Source organism: Passer domesticus, chromosome 1 (assembly GCF_036417665.1).
Source record: "Passer domesticus isolate bPasDom1 chromosome 1, bPasDom1.hap1, whole genome shotgun sequence".
Taxonomy (NCBI): Eukaryota; Metazoa; Chordata; class Aves; order Passeriformes; family Passeridae; genus Passer; species Passer domesticus.
This window is the reverse complement of record NC_087474.1, coordinates 118,573,646-118,594,559: the sequence shown is the minus strand read 5'-3', so window position 1 is coordinate 118,594,559 and position 20,914 is coordinate 118,573,646. Positions and strand designations below refer to the sequence as shown.

Sequence of the window (20,914 nt, the reverse complement as noted above, 5' to 3'; positions counted from 1 at the left end):
CTGATTGATGTGCTTTAATCACAGCCCTGTCTTGAGACTATGTCTAGAGGCATTGTACGCTATCAAAAATCAAGATCATTATTGTACTTGTGCATCTGCCTATAATATGGTACAAAACAAATTAATTAAATGCAATGAAGACAGTAACTTTGGTGTTTCAAAATGAACCTAATACTCATGCTAGCTATTAAGCTGTATTGGCTAAAGAGTGGGTGACAGGCATTTCTTAACAAAATAACTGATATAAACTCATCAGTGAAGCTGAAAACAGCTCTACTCATAATTTTATAGGCATAAAAAGTAAAATCTGTGGAAGAACATCAGGATTATTTGTATTTTCTACATCTGTCAAATATGCAATGATAACACAACACTGAAAGTCTTAATCGCAGTATTTTCCACAATAATTTTTAAAAGCAATTCAACTATTGAGTTGTTTTTTACCACAAAACTTAATGTATATTTTCAGGCTTGTGAGGATATTTCTGTTTCTAAAAGAATTCTAATAATTGAAATAAGTAATTATATGAAACAAATTAGCAGTGGGTATCACCTCTAGCAAAATAAATAGACAGTAAAAAACCCCAGAAAATTAAAAAGAAAGGAAACAGCAGTAGAGGTAATGTTGCTAGAACAAGCACTCTCACTATTTTACATCATTCCAAGTAAGTGATAAATGTTTGACAACACTATTTGTAATCTAGCAGTAAAATCCAGCACTTTTCCAGCATATTAACAGATGTTTTAGCTAAGTAATATCCCTAGTTCTCAGTGCCTGTTTCAAACAAGTGCCAGAAAGACACAGGCATGCCAGAAACATTGAATGATATTTCCATGCAGTTACCTCATGGAGCTCTATATTTCACTGACAATAGAGGCCCTATTTCAAGAAGTCCTTGTTAATTTACTCGTTGCCTAGCTGACATCTGTCCCACAATTATCTCCGAGGAGTAAACCAGAAAGATGTGAAGAAGTAACCAGAGAAATAGCAATTAGCATGGACTCTGAAAAACAGGCATTGCTAGAGGCATTTGATTACAGTAAGAAAATATGTGTGTGGTACAGAGTTCCTCAGCAGGACATGAACTTACAGAGCTGCTGCCTGCGCTTTCCTGCTATATGGCATTGTTTTGCCAACATGTCAGAGAAGTTGGGTTTAAGTGGGCTGGATATGTAATGTTTCTGTACATCTCATGATGTGGGTTATGGAACATATGCATATTAATTATAGGTAGGCTATGACTAATACTGAAACTACAGGAAAACTGGAAAGAAACAGTGAAACATGCAGCAGAAGCAGCAAGATAATAAAACCAGTGAAGTGAGAAAAGCATGCATTTATTGTATAAATCAAACTACTATGACACATTATTTTCTTCCTGCACAAATGAATTTTGCCAGAAATACTTAAATTGCACAATTAATACATAAAAGAGGGACTTTTAAATAGCAGTCCCTCCTGCACCTGAACAAACAAACCACTATATAGTCAAAACCAGCACTTACACAATTTTCTAGAAAGGTCAGATGCAAAGTCACAAAGAAAAGAATCACAACTTACTAAACAAACAACTCTTTGTTCCTCTAAGAAAGGTGTTGAAGCTACCTTAAGTTTCAACATAAAAGGAGATGAAATGTAAACACTCACTTGCCAACTTACATTCTACTCCAATCTTCATTAAATTAAAGACTTTTTTCTCTAAGCCTGGCAATGTTTTGCAAAAAAACAGTAATAATAATACAAACATTAAATTCTAATAATATTTAACCACATTTAACTGCAGGCTGTGTCTTAAAGGTATGGACCTCCTGAAACTCCATGGCTCAGCTGTTGACAAACAGTGTAGCCATATCACCAGCCAGATGAAAAGATCTCATAGGAAAGTAATGATTTGTGGACAATAACTTTCTGTTAAATGAGCAAAATTATCCAACTTATTCTAAGGTCACACCTCTATTAGATTTCATGCAAAGTTGGAATGTACCATAATAGGTGGAAAGAGATTGCCACTTGTCAGCAGCAATCCACTATCAAATTGCATTAAACATAATTTGAAACTGCAGCCAAGTGTGATTGAGCTATTTCACCAGACTGCATAAATGAAGAGCATTATAAAGACTGCCAAGTTCTATTACCATGTGAATACAAGAACAGTATTAGCTTCATTGTAACCCTGTTGTTGTAAGGACAGGAGAAAATGAAGCCTTGCAGGAAGAGTTACCCCACCTTTTATTTTTGTTGGCTAATATACTTCAGAAAAAAAGTGCCAAGTTTTTGGGTGCAAATCTCATAACAAAGTTTCAAAAAGAAACTGACCCCAAGCTAAATGCTAGGAAAAGGTCCAAACAAATTCAAATGTGATCTAGTTCACCTGAGAAAAAAGCACAGGCTGAAACTTCAGAACAGAAAGCAAATGACAGTTAGCAAGGTCATGGGTAAAGGTGATTAGTTCTTGTGGACCAGAAAAAAATTCCAAGTAGTAAGTATCTGTAAAACAAAAAAAGGAAGGGGAAACAAACTCCCAAAAGAATAGCAAAAAGGGAGAATTATATTGATTACCTAAGAAGAAAATTATTATAGGTCAACTAACAATGGAGTAACAGTCCACTTGTAAACTGTATAAAAAACCAGACGCATACTTCATTGACCACTTTAAGTATGAACTGAAGTAGCTTACAAATACTGGGGAACTATGTCCAAAAGATTGAAAAGATGATGTTAAAGGTGCTTAGGTTAAGAAATGTAAGAACAACAAACTAAACATGAAGTCACTGACTGACTGAATGGTAGTCATTGCCACTGATGAACTGGAAGAGAAGAGTCTTTCCAGAGACCCATGTTCACATGTCTACATAATTCATGGAAGATTTATGTAGCTAGGACAACCAAAATCTAAACACAAGAGCATCTAATGATACAGAAGGTGGAAACATACTAATGAATTAGAGGAGAAGCTTACAATGATGTATTTTAACATGACATGAAAGAATCATTTCAGGCTTAAACATTATAGAGGGATGTATGAAAGTAGACATCATAATCCAGATCTGGTACACATCTGGACACTAATGTTAAAAATGGAAGAAATAAAGAGTTGCGCAGCCCCAGTGACTTCACCCAACTTGCTTAGGAATTTGAGATCAAAGAAAACATTTGGTGTGAATGGAACAGGAAGGATTTATTCAACCAGAAAAAGCTCAAAGAGAAAAGGGTGAGGACAAAAACGTTAAAGAAACTCATAATGGCCAAAGAGATAAAGCAAATGAAACAGAAATTTTGAAAATGTTCTAGAAAGAATAAAGCACTATGCAGAAAGCAGATACCGCCACCCAAACTAACAAAAAGTTCAATCATTTAGCCATTTTCAGTTCATTTAAAGATTTCTACACAGTGAAAAACAGTTTGAACAAGTTAGAACAGACAAAACCCAAGTAATTTTATGTCTAGTTGTTTTGAAAGAGTCCATCAGAAACAACAAAACTAAAATGGATGTTTTATGTTTTTTCTCAATACCCTAGTCATGTGAAATCAGGCTAACATCTTTTATGCTCTGTTAAACTTTGAAGGACTAAGAGGTCATCCTGTTATAATGTTAGCTAACAACCTCCACTGAAATATTTTCTTACTTCACTTGGAGAATGCATTTTCACCTGAATCAACAAGTGGAAATTTTGAAGCCATGGAGTGTATTCACTTCTCTAAGCTCTGATGATAGAGACAGTGCAATTAACCACCAGCTTTAAATTAGAATTTGAAGAAACACGCCAATAAAGCAGTTCTTAAATACACTGTTAATTTTGATGGTATTTAAAAAATGCCATCCAACAGAGACAGTGTGTAAATGACCTGGAACAACAAATATTTCTTGGAAAGTTTATGTTTCATTGTGTTGGGCTTTAAATTTCTGAGTTTTTCTGATCAAGCACAATGCTAGAATTATGTTTTCTAATTAATACTTTCATGCACGCACAATTCACAATGGCGTTTGAAAGTTCCTCTTTTTATTGAAGGCAAACAAAAAACCACCCAACCCCAAAACATATCTGTTAAAACCCAGCATCAATTTGCATTACAAAGTAAATGTCAAATACTTATCAGAATGAACTGAGTAACCTTTCTGGAACAACTACTTCAATTATTTTCCTCCAAATTCCACTGAAAATTCTCTTCTGAAAATAAGGCAGGGTTCATTTTTTTAGCTCAACCTGAAGATGCACATTGGTGTTTAATAAGTACACAGCAATTGCTGCCTAGGTGTATACTGGTAGGTTATCTGATTTTGGCTAGAATCTTGAAAGACAAGGAATTGGCCAGCCAATCTATTATTTCTATATATTTTTCAAATGACTCAAAATTCTCTTAATGTATTTATAAAATTTCTAATGACCCACTGTACACAGTTCTTGTGTAGTATACAATATTTCTTACATGGAAGCTTATCTGTGAATATCATGCCATTTGACTAGAATCATAGAATAGTTTGAGTTGGAAGGTGATCTTTTAAAGGTCACCTAGTCCAACCCCTCTGCAATAAGCAGGGACACAGTGAACTATCAGAGGGACACATTCATCATCACGTGTCTCAGAGCCTCATCCAAACTGGCCTTGAAAACTTCCAGCATGAGGCACCCACCACCTCCATGGGGAACGTGTTCCAGGTTTCTTCATACAAACCTTTCTTCCTTATATCTAATCTGAATCAGCCCTCTTCCAGTTTAAAACCATTACCTCTCAATCCCACAGCAACACATCCTGCAAAGAAGTTTCCCCCCATCTTTTTCATAGCCCAGCCATCCCAATCCTCTCAGCCTTACAATAAAAATACCAAACAAAACCAAAACCAACCAACCAAAAATACAAATATAAAAGCAATCAAAAAAATCAACAAAGGAAATGAAGATTCATCTAAATGAAGGGTCTAGTATCACTCATTTTTTATACCCTTTCTAAAAATTGCTACTATCTCTATATTTTATCAGTGGGAAGAACAATAATTCACATACTTTCCCAAAGGTACATAAAAGAAATTATCTACAAAAGATGGAAGATATGAGAAAATACATTTTGATGCTTTTGCATTAAAGATTCCAAAATATTACAAATGAAAAATTTAGGAGCATTTATATAATACACAGGAAACACAACATTGTATTTATGTGTGCAAAGAGACACCACCGCTGTTTTGTAACACGAATCTGTAACAAATTTGATTCTCCAGCGCTGGGCACCAGCATTCCACTGACCTGTGATTATTGTACAGTGCAGATGGAGCATCTGAAGATACAGCAACTTTAGTGACTGACATTCTGAAGGCAGACACTTTAGAGAGCTTTATGCTCAAGTATTGACTTGACCTACATCATCTGAAATGAGGGGATGAGGGCAACAGAGACTGTGTGATGAACCTCAGGAAGGTGTTGGTAGGCATGATACCAGCAAAACCTACCATTTTTACTGTTCATGATGTCCCTCCACTTTCACCCTAAAAATATACCCAGACATGACACTGAGAGGATCAGAAGTGACAAGGAGGCTGTAGGAATCATCATGGAACCTAGGGATTTGTTGATATTTTTATCAGCAGTGATAGACATATACTGATAATGAAGTGGTGGTTTAATAAATCCTAAAGGCATAATGGTTTTGTCATCTTCAATACATGGTGATGCCCCAAGAAGGTTTAGGGATATGACAAAAGGTTAAGCAGTGACTGAAAACAGCCCTTGTGGAGAAAAGGAACATGGTCTATAGACAGACTTGCTTGTTTCTTCAGAATTTGAATGCTGTATTTATATACACAGCCCAATAGTATGGGCAAATCAAATTCAAATAAATCCTGTTCTGTGATCCACTGCCAAAATAAATTTATTTATAAAAGGAGGGGTTAAAGAAGAGGATAATGTGATGGAAGTGGTACATTTATTTCAGTCTTTGATGGTTGAACACTAGTGCAAGAACTGCAAATGGTATGTAGGAGGACTTGGAAGATTTAGCTGACAATTGACATTTTTGACTTAAGTGGCAAAAAGATGATCTGATAATTCATGACTGATAGTAATATAAAAGATTAGGCTTGTTTGTGAAAAAAGAAGAAAAGAAAGAAATGACAAAATAATTTTTAAAATATTATTTAAGTAGGCATACTTCCCTAAATTAGTTGGAAGAATCCCGAAGAACATGGTGCTAGTGAAAAAGGAGTTAAAAAAAAAACCTGTCACAGTTCTTTAAATAAACAATGCTGACCACATGGAGTGCAAAGCCTCCTGCAAAGGAGTAATGGGGATTGTACAATAAGACCACATTGTCTTAGTTAGGATCTCACTGTTGATCTCACAGCATGTAGGGAATGGAAACGAGGTCAACTTAGTAAGGAAGAATACCACAGCAGAACATGGTATAATGGGCCAAAATTAGACACAGTTGGAAAGGGACACATCAAACTCCAGAAGAAATAATTGTGTAAGTACATTAAAAGCAAGAAGAGGATGAAAGAAAAAGTACACTGTGCAACACTGGGGGAATACTAGAGGAATACAGAGACAAAGTTAATATTAAAACTTCCTCTTTCTTTGTATGAATCTTCACCACAATTCTACTGGATTGAGGTGCTTAATACAATTAATTCCAGCAACAAAAGGTAAAAGGGTCAGAACTGACTCTTTGAACAGGCAAGGAGCTCAACAAATATTACTAAAATGCATTCAAATCATCGTAGTGTAGCCTGTTAAATGTCCAGATACAAATCTATTTCAGAACTGTTAAAAGATGGATTTTGAAGAAATGATGAGTACAAACTTATACATGCTAGTTATACATATATAGCACATATGTATCACCTGTATGTAAAGAAGGGAATAGGAACAGCTAAGGACTTACAGACTTAGCCAGCTGCAGAACTCCATGGCCTATGCACAGACAACCCATTCTTTTTTGTGATACTCTAGGCTGTCCTAAGATACTCATGTGGACATATTCTGAGCAGACACAACCCAGAATCTATGGGACTTTAAACATTTTGAAGAAGTTAGGTGCTAGCCTCTCAGTTGACCCAAGAAACATGTGTTTAAATACCTTGCTTCTTCCCTCTGTCTTCATGCTTTGGAAAATATGTGCAATGGTTAAAGCACAAGATAGAATCATAGGATCATTTTGGTTGGTAAAGATCTGTAACACTGAGTCCAACCATTAACCAGCACTGCCAAGTCCATGTAAGGTATCACACTATACACTACTGCCTGAAAATTAAATAGGAGTTGAGCAACAGCCAATGTAGATTTGTCAAGAGTAGGTTACATCAGATCAGTTTATTTTCTCATAAATGGCCTTGTGATAGAAGAGAAGCAGCACAAGTTGTGTATCTTGATCATAACTATGCAGAGTTGCTTAAGATTTTCTCAAGCAATGCCAGGATATATAAATTGGAATTAGGTCACCAAAGAACTACGCGGAACTCTACTTAGGGAACTATTGTTTATTTATTATCAACTGGGAGTCTGTGTATTCAGAGGCATGATAAAAAGAAGGAAGTAATTTGAAAATACTATCAGTCAGAGAGCATGTACAGAGAGATCAGAATTCTCTTGATGGTTTTGTGAATTTCTTTGGAAACAACAGGGATAAGCAGGGCATTGCAACAGTGGCAAATACGAAGTCTGACACTCTTTTATAACACAGAACTGGAACAATGCAAAATGAGGAAATTAAGCGGCTATGCAATGGTTCAAAGTACTTGTATTGATGGACTGTTCACAACTGAATATAAGTCAACCATGCAAGTGCAAAGAAGGTGAGCACAACTATCTAAGTTAGAAAGCGGAGTACTGTGCAAAAGCAGAGAAATTAGTTTTGCTCTCCTTGGTGCTACTTACCAGTTGAGCTGGAGCAATATATTCAATTCTGACTGATGCAACTCAGAACCCATACAAAATGCAAAGGAGATAAATAAGGCTAAGAACAGTCTTAAGGCACTAGGTCTACAAAGACTGCATTATTATGGGCTGTTTCTCAAGAAAAAGAAACAGGAACACAGCAATCTCCACACTCTACATGTAGATGCCAAAAAGAACAAAGAGTACCAGTCAGAATTGCAACAAGAGAGATTCAGATCAGACCCGGAGAAAAAGCTTTCTATCAGTGAAAACAATGAAGCACTAGATTTCTTTGGGAGAGGCTGTGAATTCTCCACCACTGAACAGCCAAAAAAACTTTTAGCCAATACAAAAGAAAAGCAGATGCTGATTTTGCCTTAGTATAAAGGAGATAAATTTTCCTTTTTTGCCATGTTTTCTACTTCAAGATGGTGTACCAAATTGCCATCTAATACAAGATCATTAAAAAGAAAACAAAAAGTGCTCTTGCAGATATTTAACTCCTGACCAATTGTCAATCTCCAATTTCAAAGAAAGGTGCTTAAGACTCAGTCCTTGCATTCTGGCTTCCAGGCTTCTAACCTTTTATTGCCCTTCCAGTGGAGTCACTCTATGCAGTCTAACACAACTGACCACAGCTCATGATTCATATCTGAAAGAGCCCCTCATTTGGACAGTGACCTTTGGAAACACTGTGATTTCATAAGATAATAGCTTAGTTTGCCTGCATGCAATTAGAACCTTAGACTACACTCAGTTTCTGGAGCCATCATTCTCAAACACAAAGCCATTGTATCTGTTACCAGTAATGCTTCATGATGGTTGGAAGGACCCTTACTTATTCATTAACAACTTTTTTACTAGCAGTTGATAGCCTGAGCCATGTTAAAAGCCAAGGTAGATATTTTCTCCCTTGAGGCTGAGTGTGACAACCCTTTGGAAGAGAGTTCTCATTAAGCCCAAGAGACAGAAACTCTCATTGGGAAATACTGAATGGCTGCAGAGACTAGTATTACAAGGCCATATACTTTGTCCATACTGATATTTTAGTATGAGGTACTAAAAAGTAAAACAGAACTTATTACTATGTGTGCTCCTGTTAGTCTCTGGACTGCTCATGTTCTGACTGACATATTCTTCAGAAACTAACAAGACCTGCTTGCACTTATAAAAGCCTAAATTCTCTACAAGAATGCAAAACAATCATTATCCTGTTCACTACTTTGGCTAATGACCTGGGAACCAATTATGTCAAGGAGTTATCCACAGCTAGAGCTGTCCTTGTTAAATAATACATGGCAATTATAAAACTTAACTTCTATCCATCTGCAAAATACTTTTAAGTGAACTCGCATGTATTTCTAGTATGAAAATAATTGAGTAAGTTTCTCCATTTCCTATAGAATACTGCTGACTGTTCAAGTATGCCATTACCTATCTAAAAGTCATTTTTCCACTTATACAACTACTATTCAAAAGAGATTGTGATAAATGGGACCAAACTTAAAGGATGCTTTAACAGTTGGCATGTCTGTAATAGAGAATGAGTGTGAATACACTTCGGTCAAAAGGAAAAGCAGCTGTAGTTGTCACAAAAAATCTGCAAGTTCTGTTAAATGAAGGCTGCATTTCTGATGGTAGTGTTTCTGCTACACAGCTCAGTGCAAAGTAAAGATGCTGTATTTTTCAGCATTTAGTCATATCTGAGTGGTACCATATGGTAACAAATATCAGATCAAAGCAGAGGTTGAACTAACCTTGATAATTGCAAGGAACAGATCATGTAGATAAAGCCAATGAAAGACCACATAATAGCCAGTTACTAGGAAAGCTGTCAAATAAAAGTTTTCTATTTCTATTTAGTTTAGCTAGCATAATACTGAAAAAGGAAATTTTAATGTCCATAAATATTTCAGACTGTTTTATGTAACTGTGGCTACTACTCATATATATGCACACACCATCTTCTATCAGTTGAACTATGGCAGCAATCAACACTAACTTTTAGTATGCAAAAGACTTCATGGGTTAGTTGTCTATTGTATGAAATACAGCAGTTTATTGTATTAAATTTGATGCTTTTCACTTTTAATTTTGTTCTGGTATATTAAAAAGCTCATGTCTAGTAATTTTTCTTTAGACATTTTTATGGCTCATGCAAATTTTAGTGCCCTCCTCTGGGTTCTTTCCACAGCTTCTGAACTGAACTGGCCAGGCTTGATATCGAAGATGATGACTTAATAGTATTTATTTAATGAAAAGGGTATTTCATTTAGTGCAGTCTCTCTGGTGTTGTTGTTGCTTAAAGGTTGACTGAACAGATGTTTCTGCTGAGCTGTCCATAATCATGACCATATTTTCTTTTCAGATTTGATTTAGAAACTAGAAATGGAACAACCTACATAATTTCCAGTACAAAACAATAAATCCTACAGTAAATCAAAGAATGGTTTAGGTTGGAAGGGACCTTAAAAGACCATCTAGTTCCAACTCCCTGCCATGGCCTGAGACACCTTTCACTAGGCCAGGTTGCACAAAACACCATCCACAGGCAGTACCTGTACATGTGATAGATAACCTACCAAGTTAAGACACAAGCCCTTCATTCATCTGCCAGACCTGAGAGAATGACACTGAAAATATTAACATATTTGTGTTATTGAACTATAATAGCATGCTTCAGCTGGAAATAAAAATCAATTCATTTTTAATATGTCCAAGGATGGAGAACTCATAACCTCTCTAGGCAGCCTATGCCCTCACTAAATAAAGTTTTACTTCATGTCCATATGAAAGTTGCTGCCTTTTGGTTTGTACCTATTGCCTCTGGTAGTGCCATATCCCTTTATACACACTGATAAAACTGCTCTTGGCCCTTTTCTTATCTAGGCAAAGTCCTAGAAGTGGATAAGGTACTCTAGGTGTGGTCTTATGAGTGCTGAGTTAGATGGGATGGTCTGTTAAACTCACATCACAATGGCATTCATGCCACTGAATGGAATTCATGCCTCTTCTCCGACCCCGACCCCTAAATCTGAACCAGACTGTAATCCACCCTATAGAAGAGGTCTACACACACACATGCTGATCCCCTTGAGGGCAACAACCATGCCTCTTTTCTTCTCTGTCTGTTGTTTCAAGAGAAGCAAAAGCTTGTCAAGAGTTTTGATATACATTAAAAAAAGGAAAGAGAAACATGCAGAGAAAGGCATGGTGTAATACTGGAGACAATTAAAAAAAGGAGGGGAGTGATTATCTAAGGAGTCGGTAATTACCAAGTTTAGTACAAAATATTGATTTCAGGTCTTGAGGACACAGATGATAGGAATGTGAACGAAGTAATCCAGATGAAGATGCAGAATATTAAAAAAAATAGACAAGCCTTGCAAAAACCCACAGACACAATAGGACAGCAATTGTTTCTTTGCCTGAAGATAAAGAACACTCAGTGGCTCACCTCAAACAGAAAAATGCACACATTTACAGTGCCATGGCTGATGAAAAATCTATCCTTTCTTAAACCAGTCACCACATATTTAAAACCAACAGAGGAGTTTCTGAGAAAGAAGTATATAAACAGGAATATAAGGGAAATACTTCTGACAAGATGCAATTACCAGGGCCTTTTTGCTGTTGTGACCACAAAATGTCTACAGTAACACTGAGAGATACATGAATGGTAAGAGTTACATCCAACACTGTATATATACATAAATACAGCAGACAGAAATACATGGTCTGACTCAAGAGCTGCTGAAAGAACAACAAAGTCAGCCACCACAAATTCAGGTGTGGGGAGGTGGCATGGATAGGTACCAACTCATTCCATGGCTCTCTCAGCAATTCTGATGTACCTCAGCTTGGGTGTTCATGCTCCCTCTCCATAAACTCACTTCCACAGGTATCACTTTTTCACAGAAAGGGGTAACATGACCCAGATTATGGCTAATTTTCTTTAGTTCTGATTACGAAGTTATCAATTCTTATAAGAAAAGCTCTTTGTCATTTCTACCTGATCACTGACATAACATGAACAGTCTGCCTTCAAATTCAAAATGAAAAGACAGATTTTCAAGACAGATGGTGAAAGTGATTCTGAGTATTACTTTAGTCCTATAAAAAATAACCAGATTAAACTGAGAAGTAAAACATCAAAGAATGAAAAAGAAAATATCTACTACTATAGGAATAATTGCTTCAGACATGAGGAGAAAAGCAAGAAGCATCTTTTAGAGAAAGAAACAAAGACCTTTTCCATCTTCACTAAAATGGGAAATATGCCGAGTAAGACTGAAGAATTGCAAACATATGTTTTCAAAATGAAATGTGACTTGTTAATTTAGACCTTGTCTAAATCAAGAAGACAAGTGGGATAGCTATATTCATTCCAATACACTGTAGTGTCAAAAAAGACAATAGAATCCAATCTGTTTGAGCTCAGATGCAAGAAATTAGATGAAGAATTTTAGGCGAGTAATAAATCTGACAAAATGTAAAGATAAGGCATGTTTTAAAATGAAACAAAATAAAAAAAACAACTAGAACATGCAGCAAACAGTACCATCTAACTGCATTCAAATTCTAGAAGTAACAATTAAAATCCCTTTTTTCTAATACATAGTTCAAGTAATTAGTGAACCCAAGCATGTCAGAACACACAGAAAAAAACAAGTATTTATAAAGGTACTAGAAAAGGCACATAAGCCTGGCGGAAAAATAGGCAGAAAAGCATATATGGATTGTGATCAAGGCAAGCAGGTATGGAGCTTGTTTAAGGAAAGATGACTAGAGACTCTGAGAAAGTTAAACATTATTAAATTATCCAAGAATGTGCATATTTTGTGGAGAGTGCAGGAAAAGGGACATGAACAACCAGGGTCTATTCACTTAGCCTCTACTAATAAAATTATAGACATATACCTTTGAGCCCAAGAAACAGAAGGTGAGAGGAAGTTACATGTAAGCATCTAAAATTAGTCAGTCATTTTTGATGACTGTCAAAAATGAAAATTCTGCATCCAATCCCTTTTCTCTAGGCATTAGAAAACACTGCTTTTCTATGCAAAAAAATGGCCGCATGTCCTTAACACAAGAGAGAACTAAATGAAATCTGAGATTAAATAATTCAAAAGACAGTAATGTTCTGAAATAATTAGGGGAAAAGTCTCAACTTTTTTTTCCCCTTTTGTATTTAAGCCAAACAAATATATTGGAAAAGGGTGAGGGGAGAGAAAGGTGAGAGGAGAAGCAGAGGGAGAGGGTGGGAGTAAGGGTGAAGAGGAGGAGAGTGCTGCAGAAGCATGGTTGGATCACTTCTGCTTCCTCTTCCTTTTGCCGCACCTGCATCCAACATTCTGCTTAAAATCCTCGAATGTCTTCAGATTCAGAATAGAATGTTCTGTTCTCCATCTAATTCCTGTGCAGCTCTACAGTGGCAACACTGGAGGCACTGCAGACTGACTCACATCACTTAATTATTAGCACTTTGCAAGGGAGGTGCAGTTGGAACAGCACACGCTGCAGTACTGCAGTGCATCCTTAACAGCTACATAACTTGCAGCATACCAGTCTCTTGTGCCCATATACATTACCACTTATGTCCACACATTAGTTATACTCTCATAACACAGCTCTTAGCACAGTCTTTTAAAAAGGCACTTATGTGGGGCACTTACTTTCCCACTGGAAGGGGGATGTTTTATCAGTTCTCTTTTTATAGTACTAGTAATTCTGTCAAATGTAAATGAAACTTGTATTGTATACAAAATCCCCCTTTTTTAAGCCCTAACAGCTGTGCACTGTACTTTAGAAAACTTGCTTGAAAAAAACAAGAGGGGAACAAAAGCTTCACTAGCCTGCACCAACAACAACCTTGAGTGAAGGACCCCCTCACACATCAAAAGGACTGACGGGAAAGGATGCTGTAGAGACAGCTGTGGATCTTGTATTTTTTAGCTCTCAGGAGGCACAGCATCATTGCTGTGTCCTACTAGATGTTCCAACTGAGTTTAGCCTTGCTACAGACAAAAGCAAATGCAATAGTTCTGCTAACACCTCTGCAAAACGTGTTCTTAAAGGTGAGACATGTTTTAATGTGACAAGAGCTTGTAACTAGGCTTTAGAAATCAAAAAACAACTTCTACAACATGGATGTGGCAGGGTGGAAAACTGATTCACACTTCTGAAATACAGTGACCAAGCCTGGAGAAATATGAAACCATGACACTTAATCAAAAATGTAAAGCTTCCTATTCACATATGTAGATGTACTGATACTGAGGAGGACCTCTAGGGATTACTGCAAACAAGCAAACAAGAATTCCATTACCACATCAATCAGAGCAGCCAGATTGCAAGGCAATTGCAGCGAGCCTTTCTGGACTGCCTAGGGAAGCTGAAAGAGTAGCTTTCTTGTAGCTAAAGACAACTGGGATTTTGAAGTAAAATCCTTCAGCTTTCAACTCACCTAAAGTGAAACTGATGTTTGTTGTTAATACATTACTGTGAAATACACACATACACCATCCATACAGGTGTGTTAAGTAAAATAAGTATTAACTTGCTTCATAAGGACAGAGAGTCAGCTGGGCGTATTAATCTGCCTGAAAACTCTTGGCTAGCTCAGCTCAGGAATCAGACCCAGATTTTTATGGAAAAGGCGGCTTAAATCTTTGGAATTTATTATTATATCTAGTCTGTAAGATAACTGCATTAAAACTACCCTAATAAAGCTGTACAAATATGGCACATTACAACATCACCATGCTGTCCACATCATCCAGTAAAACCGAGGAAAAAATGTCAGATAAAGGGAGAAATGTGTCATAAAATGACCTTCAATTACTGCACACACAGGGGTGCCAATTTAACAGCTTTTTAAATCTGCTTAGGTGCAGGTGACATATGTTACATTTAACCTTCAATTGCAAATGTTCTCTGAACTAAATGCTTTTGTCATAACCCTAAAACTATTTCAGTGTAAAACTCAAACATTTACAAGAACATAACAAATATTTGAAAGCTACTGATTGATGGAGAATGGAAAAGGACAAAACTAAAAGATTGTAGTATAAGCAAAAAAGGCAGCAAAGTAAGATAAGGTAACCATTTAACTACCACTGCATGATAATTCCATGGAAATAAATATAAAATAAAGCAGGAAGCAAAAAATACATGCAGCACTAATTTCTGCAGTTGGTCTTGTTAAAAATGAAATTCTGCAAAACACCAATAGCACATACAATCCTCAAGCACTGATGAAGTTAATAAAACAAGCAGGGAGATGGTTACATTGCTACAAGAAATAAACTGTGAAAATCAAGCCTCACTTAATCTCTTCTAATAAAAAACTAATATACAGTAAGTTACCTACTAAATACTGTGTGTTCAGACTATCAGATACCAGACTTCTCTTCTTGCCTTTTACAAATAAAATAATGTTTTGTATTATTCATTACCCACTCTCCACCACAGAATTTCAACTGATGTGCTTGGGAGTAGGAGTAACTTGTGCACATCAAAAACAATGGTTACCTTTTGCTATCATTGCTCAAATTGTAGGAATAGATATTAAGCTGATTCATAATGCATGAATAACAGAGGTTTGAATTGGAATTCTGTACATAACATTCCATAAAATCACTTCTTATTATTTTCAAAGAAACAGAGTAAATCACTAGCTGACATCACCCTGCGCCTTTTCTCAGTGCAAGGGGAGATGGAATCTTTACAAGTTGACAGATTCAAACTGCACCAACCTAAAAGAACAAGCCAAGAGAGAAACACAGAACCTTAAAATAAAAGGATGCTGTGATGTGATTGCATATCAATACTAGCACTCACCCAACAGACAATAATTATTTTGGGATTCTCTGATTTAGAAATTAAAATAAAAAGAATAAGGTGGGTTTTGACCCATTTTAGAATCCTTTGAATAGTACATCATGGTTTTTTTCTTCAGTAGACTGACCTGCTACAAACCTGAAATATTTATATGACCTTTTGCAATACTATACACCTTAAATTATTCCTTAAGAATACTGAAGTTTTAAATTTAAGTAACTAACTCGACTATCTATAACCTGTAGATAAAATATTCATAATTGCTAAATTTCTTTCATTAAGCAAGTAAAGCTGAGACAAGACATAACTATTACTGTGATTTCTTCTACTGTTTTAAATGCTCTTCCAGAACAGATTTGGTCTGATAAAATGGCAGTGCTACCTAAACACATGTCTGAGGAGGCTTTGAAGTATTTTTGTGGGAAGAAATTCACATCCTATGTGAAAGGGCAGGGCAGGTGCAAATCACAAGAGACTGAAAAGAGCCCAACATTACCGGAAGAGAAAATGCAAGACAGAGTTAAATTCTCAAAGATCAGAAAGGTGTTAAGCAGTCACGGAGTCTGGAAAGACACACTTTTTTTTCAGAGCACTCAGGAGGGAACATTTTTGTTTAGCTCTCTAAGGATTAGTAAAATCACTTCAGCTTTCTGCTACTCTTCAGATGATGTTACACTTCTCTCTTTGGAAGCTAAGTAGGTGGATGTGCTTCCCTTCCTTTTGCCCATTCTCCAGTGTTAAGAGCAGGAATTTGACTTCCCAGAAGCACCAACAAGGAAAACTGGTGTAGACACAACATTGCCAACTGCCATTCATTTTCAGCAACCTGTTGTACAGACCTGTTACCCATCCTTGCACAATATACATTGTTTAATTAATATTTAAAGACTTGCTGATGCCATACAGCAACCTAGATACACAGAGAAACTTCCTGCTTTGAAGGTGAGTATTTGCTGAGAGGCAGGCAAGAAGGCTTCTGTCACATCTAATGATTAGCTTGATGTATCAATGTCAGAAGTAGGTATTTAATGAAAAATCCATTGCTCTTTAGCATTGTACAATGTTGTAATTAGAGCTGTAAAGCAAAATACTTTGCTGGAATTTGTGATAACTGAAATCTCTTGTGCAGAGACTTTTCTTTCCATATAGTTTCTATACCTGCATGTTTTCTGTATTTCCAGCTCAGTCATATAAGTCTCCCAGAGAATCACCCAACAGGCTTCTGCACCAGCTGAGCTTCAAGGATTTTGAGTCTTTGAATCCCTACAGATTAATGAAGAGCTGAAAAACTGGATGTTCAACATACTTATTCTCTCTGAACCCAAATCAAAACAAGTAAAATCCTTGATAAAATGCATCTACCATAACTGCCAACTTGCTCCAACTTCTTTTACAGGCATTTTTAATACAGAAAATTACACAAAGGCCTCATTGCTACTGAAATAGAATTTAAAGTAATATGCAAGCTGAAGTCAATTTAAATTGTAATTATAACTCATGATACAACTTATCTTTTCCCAAGGGGAAAAAAAATGGCAATGACCCTATTCTTCCACTTCGTCAAAAATCTAGCTGGAGTAGGGACAGCATGAACATCAGAAGAATTGTTCTTGACTTCTTCCATTCTGGGACATCTTTCCTAAGGCTTTCTGTTCCATGGACTCCAAAAGCTGCCTGATAGTAACCACAAGACTTGAAAATGAAAAAAAAAGATCAGAAAACACACCCCAACAAGCTCCTAACTTGTCCCTGAACTTTTCTTGAACACATTAGACTAACCAAGGTTGAGACAGAAGTAATTTATTTATAATAAACACTTGCACACAAAAACCCAGAAAACCTCAACTCCCTTAACTAATGGTTTCTAAAAATGCTTATTCAAAGTGACACATGCATGACAAGTTTTGGCTGAGTACGATTTAAGGAGGAGGAGTTATACCACCCAGAAAAATGGTGTTTATGACAGAAATGACAAAGAATCATTCATCATGGGGTTTTTCTATGTGAAGCAGTAATAAAGCCTAAATGAAACTGCACTTCATTAGTAATTTATTTCGCAGATCACTATATATACACAAATACCATAACTCTATTACATTTTTATAGTGCCATTTATTACAGTACTTCACATACTATATCCACATGGCAACACAGAAATGCAGCTTTCCCTGGGGAAGACAACAGCAGCCAACTGCAGAGCAGCACACAGGGAGGAAACACTTTTGAGCCAGAAGAGTAAAATAAGAATTTTCAAATGAATCAAGGAAAGGCCAATATAAAACAATAAAACTGAACCCCAAGAGATGTGCAGCTAACTCAAAGAATAGTATTGCTTGCCTGATGCCCTATTTGATTTAGAAAGTAGAAATAAAAGAGGAAAACTGAATACTCTTGCCTTGTTCTGTCAGAGTGACCAACAGCAGAGACTCCCACCAGAACTCCCTGCTAAAATTCTCTATCCTTTTATTTGATCCTTGAGCACTACACTGGCATTTTACACCTGCCACAGGAAGGAAAAGAACTTCAGTTCAATTGCTTTCATCAGTCTGTATTTGGGATGCCACCCCTCAGGCATAGGTGAGGACATATTCTCAGATATCAAGAAAAGAGATGCATTTCTTTCTCTGCCAAGACTTCTGCAAAGAGAGGGTTCAGGGCTATTCCACTCTCCATCAGAAAAGAATTTTCAAAGTTTCACACTAAGAGGCCAAACACTTCCATTAAACTTCCAGAGATGACTGGTGACTCCTGCCTTCCAAATGCAGGTGAAAACCTGGAATGCTACACAAACCCACAGAATGCTGTGAGAAGATGACAGACAGAAGGACACCTGCAAATGTCTCATCACAACATTTGCTTGTGAAGTAACAGTGTCCAATTATGCAGTGTTGGGCCTCTGAAATAACATATTACATGCATTATGTGAATGGTTTTTGAAATAAAAGTGACAAAAAATGCACTGCTTTTAACTTGTGAGGCATGTTTAAATTAAAAAAAATATTCTCTTGATTTTCTTGCCAAAAAACTCTGCTGTAAGAACACTGATAAGAAGGTAAGTGGCTTGTCAGTTGTAGATACTCCATTTTTAAAAATAAATTTTAAAGCACAGAAATTCTAAATAAAGACCCCATACTTGAAATGCAATTTATGAACATTGGGTCTTTGATGGTTGGAGAAAACATGATTTTACCGAGTACATTTTTTATTCTTTTCTGATGAATTAACTGGAAAGAGAACAAAAAATCAAAACTATCAGAAAATATTTGCTGGATACTAAGTTAAAATCTGTTTGACTGCAGGGAAAAAAACTTTTCTTAAAACTTGTCAATATTGAGTTTGACTGCATTGTGGAAGCTTGAGAATAAATACATTTATATTCCTTCTCCTATGGATCTTGTTCTGATCTTCTTTCTCAAGCATTCTGTTACTAAATGCAGAATTGTGGTCCACTACATACAGTATCTAATTTGATAAGAGGCTGAGTAAATGTACATTAATACATTTTTTTTCTCTTTTCCTATCACATTGCACTTCTTCTCCCTGCTTTAGTGGTAGACTAACTACTAACAGTTTAAGAAATAAAACCTGCAATACTGAAATGAAACACTGATTTAAGATGCACGTTTTAATTCCTCATTTAAGTCATCTGCATTCTCTAGTTACTATATTAAAAGAGGGATACTGACCATCTGCAAAAAATATAATGTCCTATTTGTGTAAGTTAATGAGTCTGAATTAAGTGCATGAGTATTCCCCATTGAAACTGGTGAGACTGTTTGAATCCCTAAGTGAGGCAAGTGAGTAAATGAAATCTCTTATCTATTTTAACTACTAGACATGCTAGGAAGATCTTATTTTCTCTCTCTCCCTGCAATCAGACCAGCAAATGCAGGAGGACCAGACATTGCAGGAAAGATCACAAAACTGAAATTTTATTTCCAGCCTGTTGCTCTCCAAATCATTCTCCTCAACAGATCTGAGCACACAACCATAAGCTCTGGAGAAGATATTCCTTATAAAAGGTGTGAATAAATAGATTCAGTGCACTGGAGCTGAGAGAGCTTAAGTAGGCTTGTGCCAAAGATGAAGAGCAGGAGAACTTTGACGAATTGACTAATGTTGACCCGGACATTGCTGGCAGAGCACCAAGAAAGATCATAGGTGAAAAGAGACTCAAAGTAAAGAAAGCCTGGAGAATGAGAAGTTTATCTTCAACACCATAGGTAGAAAAGCTAATTAAGTGATTTGGCAAGTTTGAAAGATTTGCTGCCCAGTTTCCATTCAGACTAATCAGGGACCTGCAGTGTTTTCAGGAAGCAAAGAAGCAGGAGATGGTTTTCACAGACAAACTTCACAGTCATTCTATATCTAACACTTTTACCTAAGAAAGTATGGAGATTTTCTAATTCTTTCCTGGAACGATTCCTAGTCAGTCAAATCAGCCTACGCAAACACACTGTAAAAAAGTCTCATTAAAAATAGAAATATTTTATGATGCTACTTACCTGCCTGTCTACTTCTGGAAGCAAAAGCAGGAGGTATTGTTGAAAATGCTGAGGTAAAGAAGCAAAGGTGTGTTTATTTATTAAAGCCCTCAGGTTAGTGTTCACTAGAATAGATCCCGGTGTTTCTATGTCAATATCCTCAGCTTTGGTCCATTTCAAATGTCCTGGAGTAAATAAACAAAAATAACTTTAAACATAAATAAAGAGAGTAGGAACAAGTCTTCTTTTTAAGATTTTAGCTTTTACTGTATAATACAATAAGCTCTAGAGAAATTGTACTATGAGAAGGGTAACACAGCCTTTTCTAGGTGTCTTAACAGCTTTTATATTTGTATAATAATAAAAAAATATTTTGTATTTATCTCTTGAAGATAAAGTATTTTTATTTTATAATAAAGAGACAAAATGCATTTGTCTCTTGACCTCTTATGTTCCAGTAAACATCACAGGTGCCATATTCTTACTTTAGCTCGAGACCAACTCAACAGCCACAGAAAATAATCCTGTCATGTCATCAACAATAATTATATAAGCACCTATTTTCAAGCAAAAGGCTGCTTGATGAGGCTGATGTGAATCAATAATTATGGACAGCTTCTCTTTTGCCATCAGCAGCGCCCTATGGCCTACAGAACTTGTCCCACTGCACCTGCTAAAACCTGTGTGAATAGAGTGTGATCAAAGAAATGAGACTATTT

The 20,914-nt window shown here is 36.3% G+C and overlaps 1 protein-coding gene across 16 annotated transcripts in view; it reads right to left on the bottom strand.

Annotated features, from left to right (window-relative positions):
• ASXL3 (ASXL transcriptional regulator 3) overlaps positions 1-20,914 on the bottom strand; it is a 126,702-nt gene that overhangs the window by 19,657 nt on the left and 86,131 nt on the right. For 15 of the 16 annotated variants that reach the window (XM_064385094.1, XM_064385088.1, XM_064385145.1 and 12 more), the window contains one exon: positions 20,217-20,380. The exons of the other annotated variant lie outside the window; for it this stretch is intronic. In XM_064385094.1, the coding sequence (XP_064241164.1) occupies positions 20,217-20,380 (164 nt within the window). The remainder of the gene's footprint in view (positions 1-20,216; positions 20,381-20,914) is intronic. 16 annotated transcript variants of the gene reach the window in all.